Source organism: Xyrauchen texanus, chromosome 29 (assembly GCF_025860055.1).
Source record: "Xyrauchen texanus isolate HMW12.3.18 chromosome 29, RBS_HiC_50CHRs, whole genome shotgun sequence".
NCBI lineage: Eukaryota > Metazoa > Chordata > Actinopteri > Cypriniformes > Catostomidae > Xyrauchen > Xyrauchen texanus.
This window is the reverse complement of record NC_068304.1, coordinates 2,090,786-2,116,772: the sequence shown is the minus strand read 5'-3', so window position 1 is coordinate 2,116,772 and position 25,987 is coordinate 2,090,786. Positions and strand designations below refer to the sequence as shown.

The window sequence follows — 25,987 nt, the reverse complement described above, 5'->3', positions numbered from 1 at the left end:
TATACAGATACAGTATACTATTATTATACAATATTTATTAAAGCAATAAACACAAAGTATTGTTGTGTGTTATTATTGGCTGCATCAAGCATTCAACTAAATTTACAAACCACCCCTTACACAAACTCAGCTCAAAGTAGCTCCAATGCTCATTAAGTTACTAAATAATTATTTGTAAACCTTTATAAACATTAACAGTAAATTAATAGTTTCCACTTTAGATTGGAAATAATTCATACATGAGTTGTAAATATGTGTAAATAGTAAAAGCATGCATACGTACCACAACAACAAAAAAAAACAAATGTGGGGCTTTTACAGATCCATGTTTCTAATTAGCTGAACATTCATGAAAAATTTGTAAACATGAAGTGTGGGAAGAGGTGAAAAATAACAATCATTTCTGAAAACAATTGAAATTTTAAAAGCACAAGCTAATATTTAAATCATTAATGAAAAAGTTTAAATGACATTGGTCAGCATTCAATTAAACCTTAACAAATGATCTGTTTATCATTATAAAACTTTTAAGAAAAAAAAGGTGCAAAGCCAAAGCTGAACATTTGCAAGTATTTGAATAATTCGTTAAATAATGATCTGTTAAGAATTATGCAATGTTAAACTAATTCATTAAAATTAACAAGCGCATATGTAATATGTCTAACTATTTGAATACACATAAACTAGTGATCTGTTAAGCATTGCATAATGTTTGTTAATGATTTATTAATTAAAAGATATTATAAAGTGTTACCAAGATGTTTAGAACAGATTTGTAAATATTATTTGCTTCAAATTAAAGCTTGTAATGTTGTGATTCAACAGTTCATGGCTTACAACTCTTTTAAGAAGGATTTTATAAAACATTTCCAGAACAGAGACGGCAAAAAAAGTGAACAGGAACTGTTGTGCTCTATTGAGAAGTCATTACAGTATAATCTATAAAAAACGTATTTTAGTGAGTAATTCTCTGCTCATGTCCGTTTTGATTCTCAGTGGCCATCCTTTAGAAAATGTGGAGATCAAATAAATGATGTTCACTTAAACAAAAATGGATCTGTGATGTGCTCCGAATTAGTCTGTCATAACAGCAAAAGGCCACAGATGGTCTTTTGATTTGTGGAAACACCTCTTGTTTGCTGTCTGACTAGGTCTGATGACACAGTACTGTCAATTTATAAATTGAACTTCACATACAGTGCATCCAGAAAATATTCATAGTGCTTCACTTTTTCCACATTTTGTTATGTTACAGACTTATTCCAAAATGGATTAAATTCATTATTTTCCTCACAATTCTACTAACAAAACCCCATAATGACAACATGAAAGAAGTTTGTTTGAAAAAAATAAATAACATGTACATTAGTATTCACAGCCTTTGCTCAATATTTTGTTGAAGCACCTTTGGCACAAATTACAGCCTCAAGTATTTATGTGTATGATGCTACAAGCTTGGAACACCTATTTTTGGGCAGTTTCTCAGATTTCTCAGCATTTTCAGATCTCTCCAGAGATGTTCAATCGGGTTCAAGTCTGGGCTCTGGCTGGGCCAATCAAGGACATTTACAGAGTTGTCCCGTAGCCACTCCATTGTATCTTGGCTGTGTGCTTAAGGTCGTTGTCCTGTTGGAAGATGAACCTTCGCCCCAGTCTGAGGTCCAGAGTGCTCTGGAGCAGGTTTTCATCAAGGATGTCTCTGTACATTGCTGGGGGTGTTCGCGGTCCTTTTCTGCAGATTTATCGCGGCCCATTCGGCCCATTTTGCGGCCAACCCACCAGCCCGCTCTGTTCTCCCGATGGCCAGTCCGCCCCTGATTGGCCCCAAAGTGCGTCGGCCCACCGGGAAAATGCCCAGTATGCCACATTACCAGTCCAGCCCTGAAAAAATATATATATATATATATATATATATATATATATATATATATATATATATATATAGTCTCCGTGAATACAATCAGAGACAATGGTAACTGACAGTAAGCGTTTTCGGGTTATATAGTGTCTGAGAGTCCTTCAGGTGCCCTTTGGCAAACTCCAGGCAGGCTGTCATGTGCCTTTTATTGAGGATTGGTTCCATCTGGCCACTCTACCATACAGGTCTGATTGGTGGAGTGCTGCAGAGATGGCTGTTCTTCTGGAACGTTCTCCTCTCTCCACAGAGAAACGCTGGAGCTCTGTCAGAGTGACCATCGGGTTCTTGGTCACCTCCCTGACTAAGGCCCTTCTCCCCCGATCGCTCATTTTGGCCGAGCGGCCAGCTCTAGGAAGAGTCCTGGTGGTTCCAAACTTCTTCTATTTACGGATGGAGGCCACTGTGATCATTGGGACCTTCAATGCTCCAGAAATGTTTCTGTACCCTTCCCCAGATCTGTGCCTCGATACAATCCTGTCTCGGAGGTCTACAGACAATTCCATGGACTTCATGGCTTGGTTTGTGCTCTGACATGCACTGTTAACTGTGGAACCTTATATAGACAGGTGTGTGCCTTTCCAAATCATTTCCAATCAACTAAATGTATCGCAGGTGGATCAAGTTGTAGAAACATCTCAAGGATGATCAGTGGAAACAGGATGCACCTGAGCTCAATTTTGAGTGTCATGGCAAAGGCTGTGAATACTTATGCACATGAAAATGTTTACATTTTTTTTTTATTTTTAATAAATTTGCAAAGATTTCAAACAAACTTCTTTCACGTTGTCATTATGGGGTATTGTTTGTAGAATTTTGAGGAAAATAATGAATTTAATCAATTTTGGAATAAGGCTGTAACATAACAAAATCTGGATTTTTGTACAGAAAATGCGCTGTGAATACTTTCCGGATGCACTGTAGGTTGCGACGGCATAAGTGCAGTTTGAAAAATCTGAAAACTTTTGTGCATACACTTATATGATAAAACCCACTGATCTGAAATGTCATACCCTAAGCAGCTCCTGATTCTTCTCCTCCAACTGAGCTTCCATCTGTCTCAGACGCTCCTCGACATTACCATGACGTTCCTCTGCCTGCAAGTGAGACAGAAAACAACAAAACTAAACAACAATCATAAAACAAGATCTAAAAACAAATAAAACAAAACAGCTTAACTGAATAAATAACAGAATAAACAAATATTAAATCATGCTGCATAACGAACAAAACTGACAGGCCACAACATGACAAGGAAACGAGAAAAACTCACAAACGGACGGCAGAATATAAATCAAAGTAGAGTGCATAGATCCATGAATTTGTGAAAATGATGTCAATCCAGATATCTGCTGCTCATGTAGACGAAGTGTCTGTGTGCCGTTCCCACATTCATGTCAAACTGATGACATTAAAGCTGAAGTGTGTAATGTTCGGATGTAAAAATACTTTCCCATATCCTAGTTTAATGTTCAGATTCAACTGTAAGTCATTGTAGTTCGACTTCCTGAAGAGTGCAAACACACTGTGATTCTGTGGCTCTTTCAAAAGGCAGAAGTCATTATTTTGCTAATCTGTTTGGTGTTGCAAGTAGTACAGAAATGACACACTTCACTTTTAAACACAAAGTAATATGATTAAACCTTGATGATAGTTCAAATAAAACAACACATTATCAGGTTGCAGTATGAATGAAATCTGAATGAGATGAACATCAGGAGAAATGACATCATGAGCAACATTCACCTGTGTGTTACTGTCCTGAGAAACACTGCACACACAAGACTCACTCTACACACACAAAAGAGACAGGATCTTTAGTTCAGTCATATATCAACTTTTTACTCAAACTACAGCCTTCATTTGTCTGTCTGAGGTCACCGGTCATGTCGAAGCATTCCAGCTTTACAGACAAGACATTTGCAGTGTAAATGTGAAATTTAACTTCTCATAGCGTTCTCATTACCAGTACGTCAATCCATTTGTATGTATACTAATAAGCCCTTGCAGATAGTCCAGATATAAGACAATTTTCAGTCTAGACAAAAAAAACCGCTTTAAAAGTGCAGCGATATCGGTATGTATCCATAAAGGCTGCACATTTTTCTCAAATTTGTTTGTCTTCTATACAAATATCTGGTTGATATTTTTTATTTTTGTGGTTATCGACAACAGCACATGCTGAACCTGAGCTCATATTTAACCATCCCTCATTTAAAATGCGTGCAGTTTGTGGTCTGTGTGCAGTGAGAAAAGAAAGAGATAACAGGCAAACGAAAATAGGAGCCATCACAGCGCAGACCATTGGCTTTTCAAGAATGTTGTGCGCTGTGTTTATTTTGGCGCCCATATTATCAGGTTACAGCATTCACACTGGGAACCAGAAGACGCAAGCGACAGTGAGAGGAGAGATTTGAAAAGCCTCTTTTTGCCATTGAAAATATACTATGAAATGATTTAGCAACACAAACTTTTGCAGTATAGGCTTTTGCAAAGCAACGTAAATGAATGGGAATGAACTACACACTGATTGGATGAAAAACGACATCTGTGTTGTCTTGATGCAAGTTAGGCACACAAAGATTTGTGTGAAATCTGCCAAAATCGACTAGTCCAAAATCTGCAGACTGAAGCAGACTAGCCTGCCTGAATATCGGGGCTAATCGTGAAAATCGTGTAATCCAGCCTTAAATCTACTGCTGTGAAAATGAGACCATTGCCCCAGTAGCACTACTGTCTGTCTCTCAAGAGACCAACGTTTCTGAGGTTCTCATTATACATCAAGATCAACTGATGTACCTTGGTGAGGGCCACAACTCTCTGTGCAAGCTCCGCCTCCACCTCAGGTAGAGTCTCGGCCTTCCTCATAGTCTGCTGCAGCTTCTGCTCAGCAAGCTCCAACCGCTCCTGAAGCTGTCTGCCCTTCTCCTCCATCTGAACAAACAAACACCACATACACCTGTCATTAATCAACATCATTATGTTTTATTCAACAGCCACAGCTCCCATTGGACAGATCTAAAATATAAAATAATAGTAAATAAATTATATGATGGCATATATTATAAACTGATAATATGTCTGTTTGAAAGAAAATAATACGGTACATAAAATCAAGATTTTTAGCAAAATGCTACAAGTGAATTCAGGCATTGCTATGGGTATATCAGGCATGGGCTCCTAAGGAACAAACAAATTTTAATAAAATACAGTAAAAACGAAATTATCTTTAACAAGCATCCAAAATATCCAATATGGGCAGATCCAATACTGACTAATGCTAATTTTAAACTGTAGCTTAAATTGTATAGAATTTATGTGCAGTGACTGCTACACATTGTTGGGTATTAACAGACTTGATGTAATCAGATTTATCACCAAACTAGATTGTGCAGCCTTAAAGCACAAGGCACACAATGGTAGTCAAGGGCCCCTGGGCACTGGCCCCATTGGTAATCAGTCCCTGATTAGGCAAACTATAAAAATAAATAATTTATATGTATCATATTTGATATTTTCAGCTTTAAAGGTCATTATCCTCCTGAAGCCAGCAATTAATTTTTGTGCAGGACATTTGTTACTTCAGTTTTTCTACACTGGTAAATCTTGGGGTATTATTAGAGGAATCCCTGGGCTTTTCAGAGATACCACATTTTTGAGAGTTTGGCCATGACAACTTCCTCTCCTTGGTCTATAAATATGGAATGAAACGCATCACAGTTTGTTTCAGCACATCAAATACAATATAAATAAAATATTATTTTTCAATAAACAATTCTTATATGTATTTTATGCACCAAATACTATACTGACATGTAAAAAAGGGAAACTGTAAAACTTTATTCACTGGGTCTCAGGAACTTATGTTAAGATGACATCATCATAGCTTGTAATGTAAAATAATGAGATCTTTATAATAATATAGCAGAATGCATACATGAAAATACACAGAAATATTAGTTCACTCTTTAAATACATCTTATGAAAGTGTATGTCAGAATTTTCAAAGCTGTGTGTTTTGTTTTTTTTGTTTGTGGTGGCATGAATGTAATGTAATGGTGATAGAGAGATATGTCTCAAAAGTTGTATCATCTGTATCATAATTGATACATGCAAGTTGTGAAAATATTGCACTGCAGATGAGAACATTTTAGTGTGTATAAAGCGCAGAATGCGAGATTATAATTAAAATTGCCTCGCCAGCCCAAAGTTTCAATTAGGCAACCACCAAAAAGTTTTGAAAGGGAAAACCTTGCCATTGTTCTTTCCCTGCTAACCACGACACAGTCTGAACAGACCTGCGACCCACCAATTGTAAAACACTGACATTAGGTTTGTGGTCTGTGCTGCAATATCATGGTTCACATGCGCAAGTGCTCGGCACTATCCTATCTCTGGAGGCTGAATATCGATGGAAGCCCAGTTGATTCACCAGCTCCAGAGATATAGCAGGATAGAGCAGAGGAGATCACTTGCCAAGGGTTCTGTGATTGCTCACGCTAAAACTGGGTGTAAACCAGGCTTCAAAGTACCGCAAGAATGTGTATTACAGATGAGAAGCATATTTAGCATCTCAATTGCCAAACACAAGAAGAATATCATGAAATTTGCTTAGGCACATTTCAAATGCAGGGAAAACCTCTGTAAGATCCCCTTGTAGCCATGTTCCTACCAAAAAAGTGCAATGTAAAAGATTACAAAAATGATTACAATTTTCATTACATTTCATAAGTCTACATTTGTTTTTGGTTTTGTATTTTTCTTAATTTGTAAATTACTTTGCCTAAACTTACTTAATAAATGCATAAATGTAACTGCAGGTATGAATCTAATAATGTGACATACCTATAGCATGATGTAAATGCAACAAACACTTATGCAGACCTGACAGAACAGGGAGTCTTTGTTGGCAATCTCATTCTCCAGTTTGTCGTTCAGGTCGTGCACAGATGTGGCTTCTCTCTGAGCGGCCAGATAACGCTTCTCCAGTGTGGTGATGCGCTCCTCCATGTCCTCCTTCTGAGCAATAGACTGAAAATAACAAGTTGTGATCATCATGTTATACAGTATGTGCACTCACACAAACTACCAGTCAAACACCTAGACACACTTGACTTGAATTTGTTCTTCATGTTCTCAAAACCTTTTGTTTTCATAAAGTTAGTAAAAAACAAAAAAATATGTTAAAATAGTAATCAAAAATGCATGTGACCTCATCACATATAAGGTGTAAACGCTAATCCGTACTGATGCATCCTTCACAAGAGAAAAGAGCCGTTTAATCTCTCCTAGTTTCAAACAATTGGCTTTTTGCAACAAATGTCACTCTGTTATGAGTACGCGCTTCAGGGTAAATCATGAACTTGGGAACAAACTGGTTTGGCTCTGGTTGTCATCCTGAAATCTATTCTGAAACTGAGTGAGAACAAACCAAAATATAATTCATTTTCAATGTACATCTTGCCAATGAAGTCTCTGAGCACCATCATGATTTTAAACTTGATTACACTTCCTAGTGCATTGATGCATGCGCATAACACTAGATGACACTATAGGAAACATAATGGAGATTGAAATCACGATCGCCACAAAGACTTCGGTCAAGATTTATAGTGAAAAAGGAGTTATATTTTAGTCTGTTCTCACCCAAATCCAACTTGATTGCTTCAGAAGACATTGATTAAACCACTGGAGTCGAATGGATTACTTTTATGATGCCTTTATGGTCACCATCCACATGCATCTTATGGACCTACAAAGCTGAGATATTCTTTCAAAAATCTTCATTTGTGTTATGTAGAAGGAAGAAAGTCGTACACATCTGGAACAGCATGATAATGAGTAAATGATGTATTTTCATCTTTGGGTGAACTATCTCTTTAACAGAGCAGATGTTCATGGTTAAAACAATTCTCCTGACGACGCTACCTCCGATACCTTTTTTTTCATCATTAGGGACGGTCTCTGGCTACAAAGCAGACTAATCACCGTTGTTGTGGTCTGTGTCAACTCAAAACCATTACATTTTTGAAGAAGTGGATGACAAGCTATGGCAGGTTCGACGCAGAAGTATAAATTTGCTTTAAACGATAAAAGAATTTTCATTTTGGGGTGAACTATCCCCTAAACTGTGCATCAGACATGGATGCTTCACATCTGTGTAAATGCATGTTGATATCAGGCATACAAATAGAATTAATAAAGAACAATCAGGTGTGTCCAAACCTTTGACTGGTTGTGTACTATAATTTACTGTGTACTAGAGGTGTGAATCTTCACTGGCCTCATGATTCGATGACGATTCAAAGGGTAACAATTTGATTATAAAACGATTCTCGATGCATCTTGTCCCTCAATATCTTTATTTTTTCAGTTTCTTCAAAATACATTTTTTACTCTCTATGTTTTAAAAAATCAGAATGAGTCACATTACATAAACTGGCCTTTTACATTCAGTATGAGCTTACAAAAACAATCTCTTAAAAGCACAAAAAATAAAAAAAAGTTTAAATGAAAACCAACAACTCGAAACCGCTGCCTCGCCATTATTTTCTTCTGTGTTTTCCCCCATGGTTTCCGTAAAGCACACCACTGCTCTACCGTGATATAAACTGAACTCAGAATCAATTCTGATTCTTTTGAGAATCGTTTAACTATGATTAACGATGCGTCGCTGAAACTATTTTTTCCCCCACCCCTACGTCGACACAGAAATCCACAGCGCTGCTGCATTATGGGCAAGTCATAGTGTACCTCTCGTATGTCTCTCTGCAAGCGTGTGTTGGCGTCCTCTGATTTGATGAGGTCTTTGCGTGCTGTGTCCAGATCAATCTCCAGCTCAGAGATGTGTCCAGTGAGAGATGCCACACGCTCCTTCATCAACAACAGCTCTTTACTCTGTCTGTCCACCAGCTCCTGCAGATCACTGTCCTTTACAAACTCCTCATCTACAGCCAGAGAAACATCTGACAACCGCTGCTGGAAACACACACACATATATTTACGAATACAAAAAAGTAGATTTAGAAGGGACTACTTTTCATGCTAGTCTCATGTTCACATAAAGGTTATTATTATAATTGAAAACCATCACCAAGATGAAAACTAGAAGTAAAAATTAACTAAAATAAAAACCCTAGTTTTAAAAAAATGGAAACTGTAAATGTGCTCTACAATATGAACAAAACTAAATAGAAATCATGGAGAGAATTACTTTTTGTATTTTAAATAATTGTAGGATGATCTCGCATTTAAATAATCTCTCAAGCCTGATTTCTTATATTTAGGTTTTCCTAAAAAAAAAATTAAAAAAAATTAAAAAAGGGTGAGCATCTTCTGATTGCCAATGTAAAAACCACAAACCATAGTTCACCTCTATACGTGATGTTTAGAGGCAAGTAAATCTGGGGGAGGGGCTCTGGGCCACACCAAAATAAACCAGCATGCGACAAAACGCTGACGATAAATAATGGTGATGCCATCAGAAAAACATTACAAAAATACAAATTAAATTAGAGTCTCATTCAGTTGACCTCAAACAAAACTGCCTAATATTTGCCATAAGTTCATGGAATGAAATATATTCAGTAAAGGCTGTCTGAGACAAAACCCGTGTGATTCCAGTTCATACTGCTGATAAATGCAGAATGCATCAGGAATGGAACATTTATAGAACATTTAATTAATGTCAGCAAATGCTGCAGTATGCCGTGTTGTTGTGAATATGACAAAAGAAACTTGAAATTGTAACTTTTTTGGCATTATTTTGAGCATGAGTAGTTTCTGATCAAGTGTCATTACATGCAGTTAATACTGATAATGTTTAACAATTAGGCCCTTTATGCTAACATTATTAAATGCATTATATATATCATGAATAACAAATAACATTATATTTATTGAATTGTTTAATCCTGGTCAATGTTAATTTATAAATGTACAATTGTTCACTGTAGTTCATGTTAGTTAATAATGCATTCAATAATGTTAACAGATACCATTTGCATAAAATATGCAAATATGTGAAGAAATTAATATTAGCCTAAATTAAGAGCTGTGTTATTGTAAATTAATTTTAACAAATGCAGTTAACAAAATACAAAATTTGTGTAGTGTTAAAATAAAACTGTAATTATACTAAAATAGAACTGAAATTGAAAACCAAAACAAAAGTATAAGCTAGAGACATTTTTAAAACTAAAATACAGGTTAACATGTGCTATATAATGTTTAATAGAACTATTTGGGAAAAAAAGTCATATTGCAATTATTTAGAAATAATATTGAGATTTGAACAGTGAATTACTTCTTTTGTCCAAAATGTGGTAATGTTTGGCACATATTCTACAAGCAATAAAAAGATTTAGGCTACTCTAAGTGTTCACACTCAAGTCCTCTAAAAAAGAACCAGAACCAAAATGACCTATTTCAACTTAAGCAACCAACCAACAAACAAACAAATAAAACAGTGAAACAGAGAAAAAAAACAACACAAGTCTTCTTTGTATTCACACAGTCACATACATTACCTGTCCACTTTGTTATAGGGTCTCAGCACATGATTCATCTTTACTTTTTGGTACCCAGAAAACTGGATCATATTATTGTAATTTTTATTATATTGATTAGATTATCATGCAGTAGTTAAACATTTATTAATAAAATCATAATTTGCTCAGAGCATTGATATGTTGTCCAGTCAATCCAAGGAGTTCTAAACTATTTTATTTTGGCGGACAACAGCATGAAGACCTTCAAGTGTATGTGCTTACATGTAAAAACGGTCTAGCACTAGTTAAAAAAAATATTTGAGAAAGTTTTCTTGCGTGAATGAAAATCCTCGTGACCATATCAATGTGGGGCACTGGTGGATTCAAAGAAGCTATTTGTATTGTAGCCTATACGGTTCAAGATTTATGAGCAAAAACATGAATTGGCTAATTATACCACCACCGTGTGGCCGATTGTCACAAAATTTTATATGCGGCTTCTTCTTGCTTGTGTATAGTAATTTCCATAACCCTTGTCCATTCCCAATAACGAGTTATAAGGTGCTGAAATTTTATTGGCTAGTGGCAGCCATTTTTGTTAATTTGTCGCATTAGCATTGGAACCAAAGAAGATGCACATTTAATTTGAACTGTTACTCAAATGGCTGCAAAGTTTTGACAGTTTTTTAATTGTAGTGCTGAGTTTGGTTACATTTGGAGTTTGCGATGAGTAGATATTAATTACTCAACTCACATTAAACCAAAGGAATTCTATCATTAATATCTTCGGAACGATTTCATGTATCGAAATTCTTTTAATAAGATTTTGTCAGGAGGGTCTGTAGATGATGTATACCAAATTGTATGCCAACTGGACTAACGGTCTAGGAGGAGTTAAAAAAAAAAAGTAGGTTTTTCAAAATATTCAAAATGGCGAAAAGAATTTACCGATTGAAATTAAATTGTAGACATACATTTTGTAGGGCTTGACTCAGGAATCAAAGGAAAAAAGAAATTCGATTCTTGCCCGATTATAGAGATCAGAGCCAAAACATAAACGTGTTTATTATAGTGTCACATAGGGTCAGAAGGGTGTGCGTTTGTGCACATAAGTAGTGAGGGGGATTTGGGACCATCCTGCCAATTTGGTGTCTCCACGATTTACGGTCTCTGATGCCCAGACACTTTTAGGGCAGAAAAAGAAGAAAATTAGTACAATTACAAAAGGGTTCCAGCAGCTTTGCTGATTGGCCCCTAAATAAACCAAAGCTATCCAAAATGTGTTTTTTATATCTATCTATCTATCTATCTATCTATATATATATATAAAACCAGTAAACTATATTGTATTGAACATTTATTTAAAACAGCAATGTAAAAACGGCAAAAATAAATTCTGTTTACTGGTTCTCTTTAAATGTAATAATTATCAGATAAGTTATAATTAAAGTTATTTTATTGTAATAATCAAATAATTATAATTTTATTGTTGCTCTAGATGATTTACAAACAAGTGGCCATTTAACTTGACACCACTCCAATATAGGTCGGGCAATTGCGAAATTGGGAGATTCGAGTGATGGGTTATTAACAAGTTATTGTCATTAGTAATTATATTTACAATTATTTAGACTTTAGTGACTTTTAGTGACTGTACCACTAGAAATCATTCTTTGTTCATAGAATGAGGCACGACTGCCCCTACTGATAACATATCTCCTGCATGAGTTGCAATACCACTTGAAATAGCCGGATCATTTACCCTATTTCATCCGTTTGTAAAATACACATCTGTAAATCACTGGCCAGGTCATATCGCAATTTCAAATTTATGTTGATTTATTGTGCAGCCCTAATGCTTTCATTTTTTAATACACTGTCAAAACAGTGTATAAATGAGTGCCTGTGATAGTCAATAGCAAAACCATTCCATTAGACAGCAGTAAGGGTTAAAAATTAATAGTTTTGCTTGGAGGATTACTGTACAAACATACAGAATACTTCTGCAGCTAGAATTTAGTGAATGTTTGTGATGTGTCGTACCTTGCCGTTAGTGCAGTCTGCACTGTGGTTCACTTCTGTTGACAAATCAATTTTCATTTTCTTCTGAATGCTCTGATCCTTAAAAAATGCCAGCTACAACACACAAATGACCAACAACAACACAGCCATTACATCACATCCTGTGCCAAAGGTTTAGGCCCCTGCACACTTACGGAGATGTTCTTCTTCATTGTTGGTTCAAGAGTAAAAAGAAGTTTGAAACAGCTGAGCAACGACATTGTTTGTGAACAACCACTGACCACACCGCTGTGAGAGGAGTTTAGAGGTTTAAATATGAGGACACTCAAGACTTCATGTAAAATATCAACTAATATGACATTAATTTCAATGACTTTACACCAGATCAGTAAAAGAATCTGTTTTAACCATTCGATGATGATAAAGCAATAATGTGTCATGTTTACATTCAGCATTCAGGGAGCTAATAAGCTCATAAGCTATACGCAACCTTAAAATACACTGATTAAACTCTGTTATTGTAATTTATGGTAAAAACTGATACTACTGCAAAGATGAATACATATAACAGTGTCAATGGGCAGAATACAGACAACAGAATGGTTGGCGTTTCTAACTTTGGGCAGATGTGTAAATGGCTTCTGGCTGCAAATGGTACATGAGTGGAGCAGAATATTAAACAATAGTGTGAATGGGAACTTAAGAGAATTTGAGTAGATTTGATTCCATTTCTAGACTTTAAAAAAAATTATAAATCACATGACTTGGAAAGTCTCTACATGAACTAAAGTATAGATGTAGGAAAATTTGCACCAACACTCTAATAAATGCAGTGTACACGCTGGTATGCTCAAGTTGACAGAACGGGAATTAGCTGTCGGCCTCAAAGTAGGTTTCAGGTCACACCCACCAATTATGTAGACAATGGTAGTAAGGTGTTTAGCAGCTGGTAAGTTTTCCTAAATGTTTGCCCTGGTTGTTACGAACCACCGAAATAAACTCAAAAACACCTTCGTTTTGGTTACATTTAGTTCTAAATGATGTCACACCCATTTGTTCTTCGAATTCTTAGGAAGTGTGAAGGGGCCTTCACTCTGTCCATTAATACAATGATCACTTTAGATATTTCAAAACAATGTTTTCTCTACCAGCATTACAGGAAAAGTACTGCAGCATAATCCAGAGTTAAAACTGCTATGTATGACCTGTGTGTGTGCTCACCTCTTTATGTGTGACTGTGAGCTGTTCTTCCAGAGCACTGCATCTCTCCAGAGCTACACGCAACCGCTCTCTCACCTGAGACAAACCACAGGACATCTCATGTCATACATGTATAGTGCTGTGCATATAGTATTCGTGACCTGTCTAAATTGTATCTTGTGCACATACTGTATTTAACATTGTGTGTGGTCAGATTTTATTCTCAATTGTGGTTGTATATACTGTCGATAAGACTCTGGTGGTAAAATGTACACAAAACACAATGGTAAAACCAAATTAGAGTTTATTGTGGTTAGCCCCTTTTTTGGCCTGGCAAGATTTCAACCATTCTGTAGGTAGACTTGCTTAATGTTTGTCTGATCATTGTGCATGACCCAGCAGTGCTTCTGTTGACAGACAGGTGACTTAAAATTCTTCTGGAAAATTTTCTGATACAGAGCAGAATTAATAAGCCCATGCTGGGTCCCGTTTTATTTTATTTATTTACGCTCCAATTGGGCTCAATTTGTCAAAAACACAATATTGCATATCATTGTTATTCTGATGACAATCAGCTTTATTTGTCTTTGAAGCCCAATTCAATTTCTGCTGTACACTCTGTTAGACTGTTTCAATTATATTAAAAGATAGATGGCTGACAACTTTTCCAGGTTAATGAATCTAAATCTGAAGTTGTAGTGTTTTAGATTCAACTAAACATATAACCAAACACTTAGGACCAGTGTTGGGTAACGTTATTTTTAAAAGTAATTTGTTAGAATATTGCGTTACTTCTTAAAAGTATAATTAAAAATATTTTTTTTATGGAAAGTAAAGTACTAATGTTACTTTTTTCTCACAGCCACTTTCTTTTCTGCTATGCATTCCATACAAATAATCCATGCATTGCATACAAGATATATTACAGGTCATGGAAGCTACTGTACAGCCGTGGCCAAAAGTATTGGCAGTGACATACATTTTGTGTTTTACAAAGTTTGCTGCTTCAGTATTTGTAGATAATTTTTAACATGTTTCAATGGTATACTGGAAAACAATGATAAGCATTTCATAAGTTTGAAAGGCTTTTATTGGCAAAAGCATTAAATATATGCAAAGAGTCAATATTTACAGTGTTGACCCTTGTTCTTCATAACCTCTGCAATTCGCTCTGACATACTGGATATCAGCTTCTGCGCCAAATCCTGACCAATGCGATCTATTCTTGACTTATTAGTGCTCAGAGTTGATCACAATTTTTGGGCTTCTGCTGGTCCACTCGCCTTTTGAGGATTGATAACAGGTACTCTATGGGATTAAGATCCGGGGATCGGCCTGGCCACAGATCCAAAATTTCAATGTAATGATCACCGAGCCACTTCATTATCACTCTTGCCTTGTGACATGGTGCTCCATCATGCTGGAAAATACACAGATCATCACCAAATTGCTCCTGGATCGTTGGGAGAAGTTGCTCTTGCAGGACGTTTTGGTACCATTCTTTATTCATTTAAGCAATGTATCCTCTCAGGATGCTTCACTGTTGGCACGACACAGGACTCGGTAACATTCACCTTTTCTTCTCTGGAATATCGATTTTCCAGATTTACTAGTCGGAAGGGGCTTCATCAGAGAAAATAACTTAGCACCAGTCTTCTGCTGTCCAATCCTTGTATTCACTGTAGAATTTCGGTCTGTTCTTGAGAAGTGGCTTCTTTGCTGCCCTTCTTGACACCAGGCCATTGTCCAAAAGTCTTCACCTCACTGTGCATGCAGATGCACTCAAACCAATCCGCTGCCAATATTGAGCAAGCTTTGCACTGGTGGTGACACAATTCCATAGCGGACTCCTCAGGAGGAAACGGTCCTGGTGCTTGTTGGACACTCTGGGGCATCCTGAAGCTTTCTTCACTGCAGTTGAACCTCTCTCCTTGAACTTCTTGATGATCCGGTAAATGGTTCTTTCAGGTGCAATATTCTTTGCAGCAATTTCCTTGCATGTGAGGCCATTTTGATGCAAAGCGATGATGGCTGTGCGTCTTTCTTTAGAGGTAATCATTGCTAACAACAACAACACAATGATTGAACACACTACTTCTCTCCTTTTAAAGCAATCAGTCTGCTCTTATAATCCAATCAGAGTGATGTCACCTGACCAGTACTAGTTCGCACTTTCCCAGGTCCTGCTGATAGTGAAATTATGTTAGCTGGTCATTTTGTGCCTGGGCCAAAAACAGTGAAATATGGGTTTTTGTGAGAAAAGTCCAATTTTTTGGCCAATGAAGCTTTTTTGCAATTATTTAAAATGCATCTGATCACTCTGCACAATAATCTAGAAACAATGTGAATCAACACCACAACAACTGAAGCAGATAACTTTGTGAAACACAACATTTATGTCACTGCCAAAACATTTGGCCACGGCTGTACACCACTCATGTTAAAACAACATGGTAAACAAACAGATATTTAGAAAGTAGGTCTTCACGTCATATTTAGAATAAAGAATCAATAACATGAATATGCATGATTTGTTTTCCATCAATATGGCAGCCAATATGAATAATGAAGAATAACCAAATGTCTTACATTAAACAGCAAAGTCCACCACTTGAACCTGCATCATATGTCATCATGTGCTGTACCCATCGACAATGCGAGTCAAATTGAGATGTTTTTCAAATGTCAGGATAAAATTCAGTGGGGAATACCAGTCTAACATGTTCAAGGAATAAGTCTGATAAATGAAAAATTTTCATTCATGTCATCTCAGTGCACACTTGTTTTTAGTTGATCTACTGTGTGTCCAGACGTCACAACTTCAAAGGTGCATGTTGATACAACTTTTTTAATGCTACCAAAATGTCATAAAAATGGTCTCCTGAATCAAACTACTTGTTTATTATAAAAAAAATAAAAAATCAATATTTTTAGAAACAAATATAAATATTTTTAGAAACTAAGACATTTTCTCTGCATACACAATCGATGTAGAGCTTTGCTTGAATTTACTGATCCAGATTCAGCTTTTCTCATCCCATTTTCCTGGTTACAGGGAGCTCTAACACGGAGCAGTTCGGCTGCATACGTCAGTGAATTGAGCGAGTATTTCACCCAGTGTATCTTGTCCTGTCCAGTAGAAGACTAGTCTTATAATCCCTCTGCCTAAACACGTTTATTGATTTGTTTTTATGCAGTATCAATCAGTATCAGTACGAATCAATTGTGTTTCACTCAACCGAATGTTGTTGACCTCGTATCACGCTAAAAACACAAAATGCGCATGCACGTTAGAGTGTTTATTGACAGGCAATGTCTGTCTCTAAAAGGTGATTGGCTTTATTACCTGCAAGGCAGGACTTTATTTCTACATCTATTGACTGTTGGGTTCTAGACTGTTGGGTTTAAAAGTGTCCTCGGCCACTCCTCCACACTCTAATGGACGACAGCCACGCCTCCCCAGGCGGATCAGAGGCAGTCCTCTGCCCCTGGCGGACGGAATGCCCCGCCGCGTTTTGGTGGATGATAGGGGTCTCCCCGCCCCTGACAGTGGTAACCACTCCAAGCGGTTGGTTGGGAGCCCCTCCTCCCCTCGTGGTCGGCGGCTGTTCCTCCACTTCCAGGAGGCCAGGCTCCTCTGTCCTCCGGTGGATGGCCATGGCTGCTCCTTTGGGGTGGATGGTAGCGGCGAGAAAGTTAGTTACACATGTAACTGTGCTTCTGTGAATTCCGGATGACCGCCAGAGGCAGTATTAAACACTACTGGATTATCGCAGCGCCAGCCAGATAGGTCGAGAGAATATACCAACAAAGTCACATAGTGACGTATGCTGAGCCCTGGGGGTTATAAACCACAGCCGCTCAGCACTGTGCCTCGGTACGCCTTTCTCACGCATTCCGAGTGACCAAGAACTCTGGCGGTCATCCGGAATTCACAGAACCACAGTTACATGTGTAACTAACGTTCTGTTGAAAAGCACCAGTCTGAAAAATTGACCTGTTGAAAAATTAAGGCCGCTCCTGAAGAACTGCAGAACTCACGGCATGATGAGCAGCAACGTTGACCTAATAAAACCTGGCAAACGTGCATGGGAAAGCCCAGGTAGCGGCAGTGCAGATGTCCGCCAACGAAACTCCTCTAAAAACAGCCCATGAAGATGAGATGGCCCTAGTGGAATGGCAAGTTAGTTTCCACTATCCAGTTTGATAACCTCTGCTTCGACACTGGAGCACCTTTCTTCACACCACCATAGCAGACAAATAACTGGTCTGACTGTCTAAATTGAGCAGTAGTGTCCACATAACACTTCAAGGCACGAACAGAACACAAACGTTGAGCACTTGAATCAGACCCTGAAGAAGTCTGAAAAGAGGCCAGTTCAATGTGCTGGTTAATGAACTGAGGAAGAAGGACTTTTGGACGAAAAGAAGGATTGGGTCAGTAGGACCACCCCGAGTCATCCGGCAACCAACGCATAAGCACAATTCGCTAACAGACAGTGCGTGCAACTCACTGACTCATTTCGCAGAAGCAATAGCCAACAAAAAGGCAGTCTTCAAGGTTAAACATTTCACGTCAATGCTTTGCAAGGGCTCAAACTGGGATGAGCAAAGGAATGCAAGCACGAGTGGCAAATCCCACACGGGAAAGTGAGGATTCCGAGCAGGCTTAAGACGGCGTGCACCCTTCAGAAAACTGCAGACAAGACTGTGAGATCCAAGAGAAGATCCACCAATTGGAACATGATATGCAGAAATAGCAGTGACATACACTTTCAACATGGAAGCCACTTTGCCCTCCTCCAATAAATGTTTTAGAAAACTTAAGATGCTCGGAATGTCACATGTTGCAGGATCGAGCCCTTGCTTCTCACACCATGCAGAAAAAAGCCTCCAACGGCCAGCATAGATCTGTCGTGTGGAAAAAGCCCTAGCATTGGAGATTGTGTGAATAACTGCAGGATTACAATCATCTAGAGAAGGATTTAACCCAATGGCCAGACCCAAAGCTGCAGGCGAGCTGGATCTGGGTGCCAGACGCTGGCCTCCAGTTGGGAGAGGAGGTCCTTCCTGGGGGGAAGCTTCCATGGATTGCCTGACAGAACTCTTAGCAACAAAGGAAACCATGGTCTGGCTGGCCATCGTGGTGCCAAGAATAGTACTCTGTGCTTGCACAGGGAGATCCTGTGTAACGCCTCCCATAACAGAGGGATAGGTGGGAACGCATATAGTAGGCAGTTCGGCCATTCGTGAGACAGTGCATCCTGGCCCAAGGGGCTGGACACTTCTGTCATTGCGAACCATAGACGACAGTGAGTGGTCATCTCTGAAGCAAAAAGATCCACCTCTGCTCTTCCAAATCGAAGCCAGATCTCCTGCACAACATCTGGATGAAGTCTCCATTCTCCTGGATGTACCCGATCCCTGGAAAGAGCATCCGCTGTCTGGTTGCATGCTCCTGAAATATGAGCTGCCCTCAGTGAAGCGAGTCGCGGTTGGCACCATGTCAGGATCTCGTGCGTAAGCTGTAGCGGTTTAGATGGAACACTGTTGAGGTATTGTCGGACCGAACGAGAACATGGTGGCCTGCCAGGACTGGCATGAAATCCTTTAAAGCCATGAACACTGCACGTAGTTCCAGAAGGTTGATATGTTCTGTGGTCTGGATTGGTGTCCAGCGCCCGCAAATACCCCTCTGGTTCCATGTTGTCCCCCACCCTGTGAGGGAAGCATTGGTCGTGACCAACTCCCGTCGAGAGGGAACAACACCCAGTGGCACTCCTGTCTTCAACAACTCCACCTGCCTCCACCACCTCAACGCCCATAAGCAACGGTGAGAAATTACAATCAGTCGATGGCGATGTTTGGTGGGATCTAGTTGCAAACTGTTGTTCCACAACTGAAGTGATCTGAGGTGGAGTAAACCTAGGGGAATCACCACTGTAGCAGCAGTTAACATCCCTATTAGTCATAGGACTACCTGGTACTGTAAAGAGACACCCGGGCAAAAGCGAGCCAAGAGTTGTAGAATGTTCCTCACACGTTCTTGAGACAGGGAGGCAGACATTAGGCGGGAATTCAGGGTTATTCCTATGAACGTAGTGGTCTGTGTTGGATTCAGACAGCTCTTTTTCTTGTTCACAGAAAACCCCAACTTCTGCACATGTCTCAAAAGCAGTCTGGATTCTTGCACAGTCTGCTGTTTTGTGGGGGCACAAAGAAGCCAGTCGTCTAGATAAGGCATAATGCCCATACCTCTCATCCAGAGAGGAGACAGAGCTGCACTCACACACCTTGTGAAGACACGAGGAGCAAGGGAAAGACCGAAAGGTAGAATCTTGAACTGGTAGGCTTGATTCAGGAAACTGAAATGCAGAAACTTTCTGTGATGAACAGCAATTGGGATGTGAAAGCATGCATCTTTCAGGTCGACACTTACAAACCAATCGTCTGCTGCTACGGAACAAGAAAATATGCTGAATAGAACCCCTCTTCCTGAACTAGGGGATTAACTTTTTCTATGGCTCCCTTCTGTAACAGTGAACGAATTTCCAGAGAGAGGGCCATTGAACAAACTGCATTTTTGACAACCGTAGGAACTATTCTTGAAAATACTGTAGAGTATATCCCCTGCTCAGAGTCATCAAAACCCAAGGGTCTGCTGTGTCCTCCTGGTCAGGGCTGTGACTGAGGTGTAGCGTGCTGGCGGAAATATGGCTCCGGTGTGGCATAGCGATGTCGGGTCTGAACTGCTGGCATCCTAAAGGTAGGGTTGCGCCGTACCTGCGTCAGTTGACAAGTGGCCTCAGACAGCTTTACCCTCTTTTCCAACAGTTCCGGAACATTAGGACCAAAAAGATGCCCGGGAACGAATGGAAGATCTCTCAAGGTTTTCTTGCACTCCTCAGGTAGCCATGCTTGAGCAAGCCACACTTGACGGCGGGTTGCCAGAAGCATGGCTGCAAGACTACCCAGCTCGCGGGTTACGTGGCCCGTTGCCAAAAGAGCCGTTTGCAGAAACTGTGAAATTGAGGGATCAAAATTTGCTGGTTCTAGCGTACTGGTAGCAGCAAGTAGTAACTGACAGATTGTGTTTTCTGCACGAGTTATGTAAACAACAGACTCATATGCCTTTTTCAGTAATGAATCTGTGCGACCACATTGCGCACTGGGACATCGCACATTCCCTCGTAGAGCCTCGTCAGGAGATACCACCAAAGCTGCAACAGGCTGCTCTATTTCTGGAGCACGACTCACCCCGATGGAATCTGCTTCAGCAATAGATGCTAACATCCGAGCAATCTTTGAGCGCCGTTTAGGCAGACCAGAACCAGTGAGAGCATTTGAAAAATCGGACACAAAATCTTTACATGGTGGCATGGCAAAAGAAGTCGCAGCTGTGGCCTGCCTGAAAAAGACATTGGTTTGGGCAGATTGGACAGGTGACTCCCAAGTCCTAGATGAGCAAGAGTCATTCGAAGCACAGCCAGAGTATCGTCAGGAGAGGGCTGGGCCTGTCCAGATGACTGAACTGACTCCCCACTCGACCCCTCCACACCAGCCACCAGATAGCACAGAGTGTTACCGACGAAAAGGAATGAAACTCACCAAAATGCGGCTAAAAACACTTAAAATCCGTTGAAGTGACGTAGATGCACGCTGACACAGCTTGTGAGGATGATATCTCGCTGCTCTTGTAAGCTGCACTTGACAGCGCAATATATCACTTAGTTAAAACAACCTACCTCAATCAGGCGAGAAAGCGAAAGAGGCAGAGTGCTGAGCGGCTGTGGTTTATAACCCCCAGGGCTCAGCATACGTCACTATGTGACTTTGTTGGTATATTCACTCGACCAATCTGGCTGGCACTGCGATAATCCAGTAGTGATTAATACTGCCTCTGGCGGTCAGTAGGAATGAAACAGAACTCCACTACGGTGCATCCCTCCTCCTTACCGGGTTTCGGCACCAGCGTAAAGGGATTATTGGAAAGGAGGACACGAGAACCGGCTTGACAATATAAATAATAGTTTAAAGAAGAACTGAACCAAAAGAAACAAACACACACACACATGTCAGGCAGCTGCCCGTAAATCTCTCTCTCCATCACACTACCATCTCCGATTGGCCCTTATCCCTCTCAGAGGCTTGATTACCCTGATAAGGGTCCGGGTGTGCATCACGACCCAGCCATCACCCTAACACATCTTGAAATAAAGTCTAGAACATTCTGAGAAAGTCATTCAGCTTACTTTTTTCATCTACAGAACAGGTGAAGGCTAATTTAAGTTTGTGTAAATATATAGGTCTAAAAATAAAAAAATTTCCTTTGGTAATTTATTTAATTTCATACAGGGAATATTGCCGGAATTTTTTCAAATGAATAAAGAATAATTTTATGTTAGTGTTCCAAAAAAGCACACTAAAGCTTTTCTCCTAGTATTGTGTATTTATTTTTAATTTAAAACATCTGTGCATAGAAATTATGTTTTTGAATTGTGGGCTAATTGCATGACTATTATTTTGAATGGGGTGGAAAAGTAACTTTAATAAATAAACGGATGTGTACCGCAATGAATCAAACAGTGGCCATACATTTTTTCTCCGTGCACATGTCCATGTGCATGATCAATCCATAATCGCGTACAACAAATTGGCTTTCAAGGATGCCGTCGTCATGAATAACACAGGCTAACGATTGAGGTAAATTCTGTCATGACACTACATTTTTGTGTTAATGCCAATTTTCTTGACAAAATGTGTTTCCAAACCAGAGTTCATGTGCTAAAATATTCTGTAGACACACACAAAACGCTTTATTTTGATGCGCTAAAGCGTTTTATGCAAAAAAAAAAATCCTTGGAAAGTTAGTGTCATGTCTTCAATTAGTCCAAAACGCAGCTGATATGCTCCTGACTGAAACCAGGAAGCATGCTAGTATTTCTCCAGTGATGGCCTCCCTCAACTGGCTACCAGTAAAATGTAGAGTTCAGTTTAAGATTTTATTATTTGTTTTTAAAGGACTGCATGGGTTGGTACCACATTACATTATGATCTTTTACAACAATATCAAACATCTAGGACATTAAGGCCATCAAAGAGCCTAGTTTTGAGAAGTCCTGTTTAAAATCTAAAGGGGACCATCTGTGGAATAGCTTGCCTTTTCATATTAGAACCTGTACCACAATTGGTACTTTTAAATCTAATCTGAAAACTCAAATTTTCTCCCTTGCCTATGGTCTGGTCTGCACTTATATTATGCTGTATTTGGGGTTGTTTATATTGTCTTGTGTTAAGCACTTTGGTCAACAGGTGTTGTTTTTAAAAGTGCTACAGAAACAATTTGATTGATTGACTGATTGATTTATTCAATCAGACAGATGCAAACACTTTTTCATAGCACTGTACATGTGATAAATGACACAAATAAGTGTTTCCTGGAGCTGGTACCTTCTCATCCAGGGCTTTATGATGCTCGAAAAGAGATTTGAGAGCTTTAAGAACTTCCACCTCACTGGAGACACCTGCGGGAGACTGAGCCTGCCTCTTCACCACTGTCATTCTCAAAGATCGCTCATGACGAGACACCAGACACTCCAAATGCTCCAACAACAACTGTGTGTCACACAGAAACGGCCAAATATACTATCTGATTTTCAACAAGACATCAAATCAAGTGCATTCTCAAAAGAACCAAAAATAGGATTCAAAAGATTCAACAACAGAAAAACATTGAGTAAACACATATCAATACATTGTGAATAACGAACAGAAAGACACGTCTCTCTGTGAACTCACGCGTGTGTTGTTCCTCTCAGCTTTCAGCTCAGCGATCTCCTCCTCTCTCTCTAGCAGCTGCTCTCTGCACATGCTCACTTCCTTTGTGATGGCAGCAAATTCCTTCAACATAATCAATGTTTTGTTCAGTTTTGTTCAGTATTATTTCCCAAACACATGATGCACTCTAGTGGTGTCACTAAGGGCTATGATCAAACATTCAGATAGTAGGACCCTATCATGGATATTGCTTTTCTCATGCTCTTAATTACTGAATTAACTTTTTATTAAAGTTCAATAGAACTGAACATATTTACAAAGGAGAAAAACTCACAGCTTTGTCCTTAATTCATGGGGGTATAAAATAAAAATGCAAAATTGGCTTTTTATAAAATGCACTCTGTCTGTTCATTGTCGATTCAGACACTGCCGAAAGCACTATGGGAATCCTTCTAGTCAACCTTGTTGAAACCCTTATTTAATCACTCCAATCTTCTGATTGGCAATTGTGTCTGAGCACCACCCCTTTAGGTGAGCAGTTGGCCTATATAAGCGGGTGCTCAGTCTTGAAGGCAGAAAATTCTGAAGAAATTATGACTAAGAACTTCGTCTTTACCTTGGAATATCAATATACCTTCACCGTCAATATACACTTACAGCAGACGGAACTTCTCAGCAAGATGAAACAGGACTCGTAGCCTGTGCTCAGCGCCTGCACAAAGATGCTTTACGCTCCCACGTTTTCCGGTGAAGTGTTCTCCACATCACTGTCGAAGACGCTCTCAGTGAACAGGTTCTTTGCTTCCGATGCTCATCGTTGATCAATGTGGCGCTTCAGTGAAATTCTACCTGCTTCCCACAGCGCTCCAGCTGTAGTTACTGTATTCCTTTTATATATACAGTATTAACTAAAGAGCCACTCGCGTGGTACCAAATTTCGATACCTAAGGGGGTAAATCTCATCAACGTCAGTGATGTGTCCAAATCTAAAAGTGCCGGTGATTGGCTGTGTTTAAGCATCAAGGAAAAACACAAATTTATTCCAGTTACGCCCAGAGATGCGGCTCACACGTGTGTATGTGTCCCAACACCCATAGATGGAAAAGATCAAAAGTGTGGCTACATTTCACCAGGCTCGATGCCAACAGATGCAATATTTAATTGCTGCCAAGACCGGCAACACGACAAATCTGATGAAGCACTTGACAGTGCACGGAATAAACTTAAGAGCAAAAAGCTGCTCCGTCTTCGAGTGCAAGAAGACCAAGCCGGTGCAGTCATCCTCTTAGCGTCCTTCTGCCACAGAGCTTCCTTCCAAAATACTGATGAATGTAGTGGCGCTATGACTGGGACGGCCTCCCGTCAACAGCTGAGCCTCGAGGAACCGAGTCGGAGTTAAAGGACGGATGAACACACATTCTACATGCGTCCTCACTGGGATGAATTAAAATAAACCTGTCTTACATGATGAAAATCAGGTGCCTCCATTTAACGGCGCTATGGGGAACACTAACCAGGCAAACATAGGGGGAACAGACGTCGACAACACCGGATTAAACCAGAAGAATCACATCTATGGTAAGTGATAGCGCCGGAAAAATGGAAACCATGCAGACAACACGATTCTGCACCTATTCTGGGTATGCTCAACACCTTGATACACATTCACAGGCCACTTATTAGGGTACACCTGTGCATCTACTTATTCATGTGATTATCTTATCAGCCAATCATGTGGCAGCAGTGTAAAGTATAAAATCACGCAGATACGGGTCAGGAGATTCAACAGTCTCTAGAGTTTAAAGAGAATGTTGCGGAAAACAAAAAACTAAAAGTGAGCACCAGTTCAATGGACGAAAACAGCTCGTTGATGAGAGTTCAACAGAGAATGGCCAGATTAGCTCGAGCTGACTGAAAGGATATGGTAACTCAAATAACCCCTCTGTACAATTGTAGTGAGCAGAATAACATCTCGGAATGCACCAAATATCGAACATTCCAGCCTCAGTTTCCGGTTCCAAGACAACAGTAGTGGTACCCGGAGGGGTCTTCTGCTGCTGTAGCCCATTCGCCTCAATGTTCGATGCATTATATGTTCAAAAATTATTTTCTGCATAGCACTGTTGTAATGTGTAGTTATGTGGGGTACTGCCACATTCCTGTCAGTTTAAAACAGTCTGGCCATTCTCCTCTAACCGCTGTCATAAACAAGCCATTTTCGTCCACTGCCACTCACTGGTTATTTTTGGTTTTTCGCACCATTCTCTTTGCATTCTAGAGACTGTTGTGCATAAAAATCCCAGGAGATGAGAAATCATTTACAGAAATACTCCAACCAGCCCGTTTGACACCAAAAATCATGCCACGGTCGAAATCACAGAGATCACATTTTTCACCATTCTAATGGTTGTTGTGAACATTAACTGAAGCTCCTGACCCATATCTGCATGATTGTATGCACTGCACTGCTGCCACATGATTGGCTGATTAGATAATCACATGAATGAGGTGTACATGTGTATCTTCTCTTGGCTCTCAACGAAGGCGGTCGCATTTTCTCACCCTCTCCCTCCCCTTACCTTCC

General features: G+C 39.5%; 1 protein-coding gene across 9 annotated transcripts in view; it reads right to left on the bottom strand.

The window, feature by feature from the left end:
- ppfia1 (PTPRF interacting protein alpha 1) overlaps positions 1-25,987 on the bottom strand; it is a 108,401-nt gene that overhangs the window by 59,814 nt on the left and 22,600 nt on the right. For 6 of the 9 annotated variants that reach the window (XM_052097797.1, XM_052097800.1, XM_052097799.1 and 3 more), the window contains exons 3-10: positions 23,425-23,526; positions 23,077-23,241; positions 13,648-13,722; positions 12,448-12,540; positions 8,669-8,893; positions 6,800-6,946; positions 4,715-4,849; positions 2,929-3,012 (exon numbers count right to left, since the gene is read on the bottom strand). In XM_052097797.1, coding sequence (XP_051953757.1) covers positions 2,929-3,012; positions 4,715-4,849; positions 6,800-6,946; positions 8,669-8,893; positions 12,448-12,540; positions 13,648-13,722; positions 23,077-23,241; positions 23,425-23,526 — 1,026 coding nt within the window. The remainder of the gene's footprint in view (positions 1-2,928; positions 3,013-4,714; positions 4,850-6,799; positions 6,947-8,668; positions 8,894-12,447; positions 12,541-13,647; positions 13,723-23,076; positions 23,242-23,424; positions 23,527-25,987) is intronic. The other 3 variants (XM_052097798.1, XM_052097807.1, XM_052097804.1) reach the window with 1 other exon arrangement.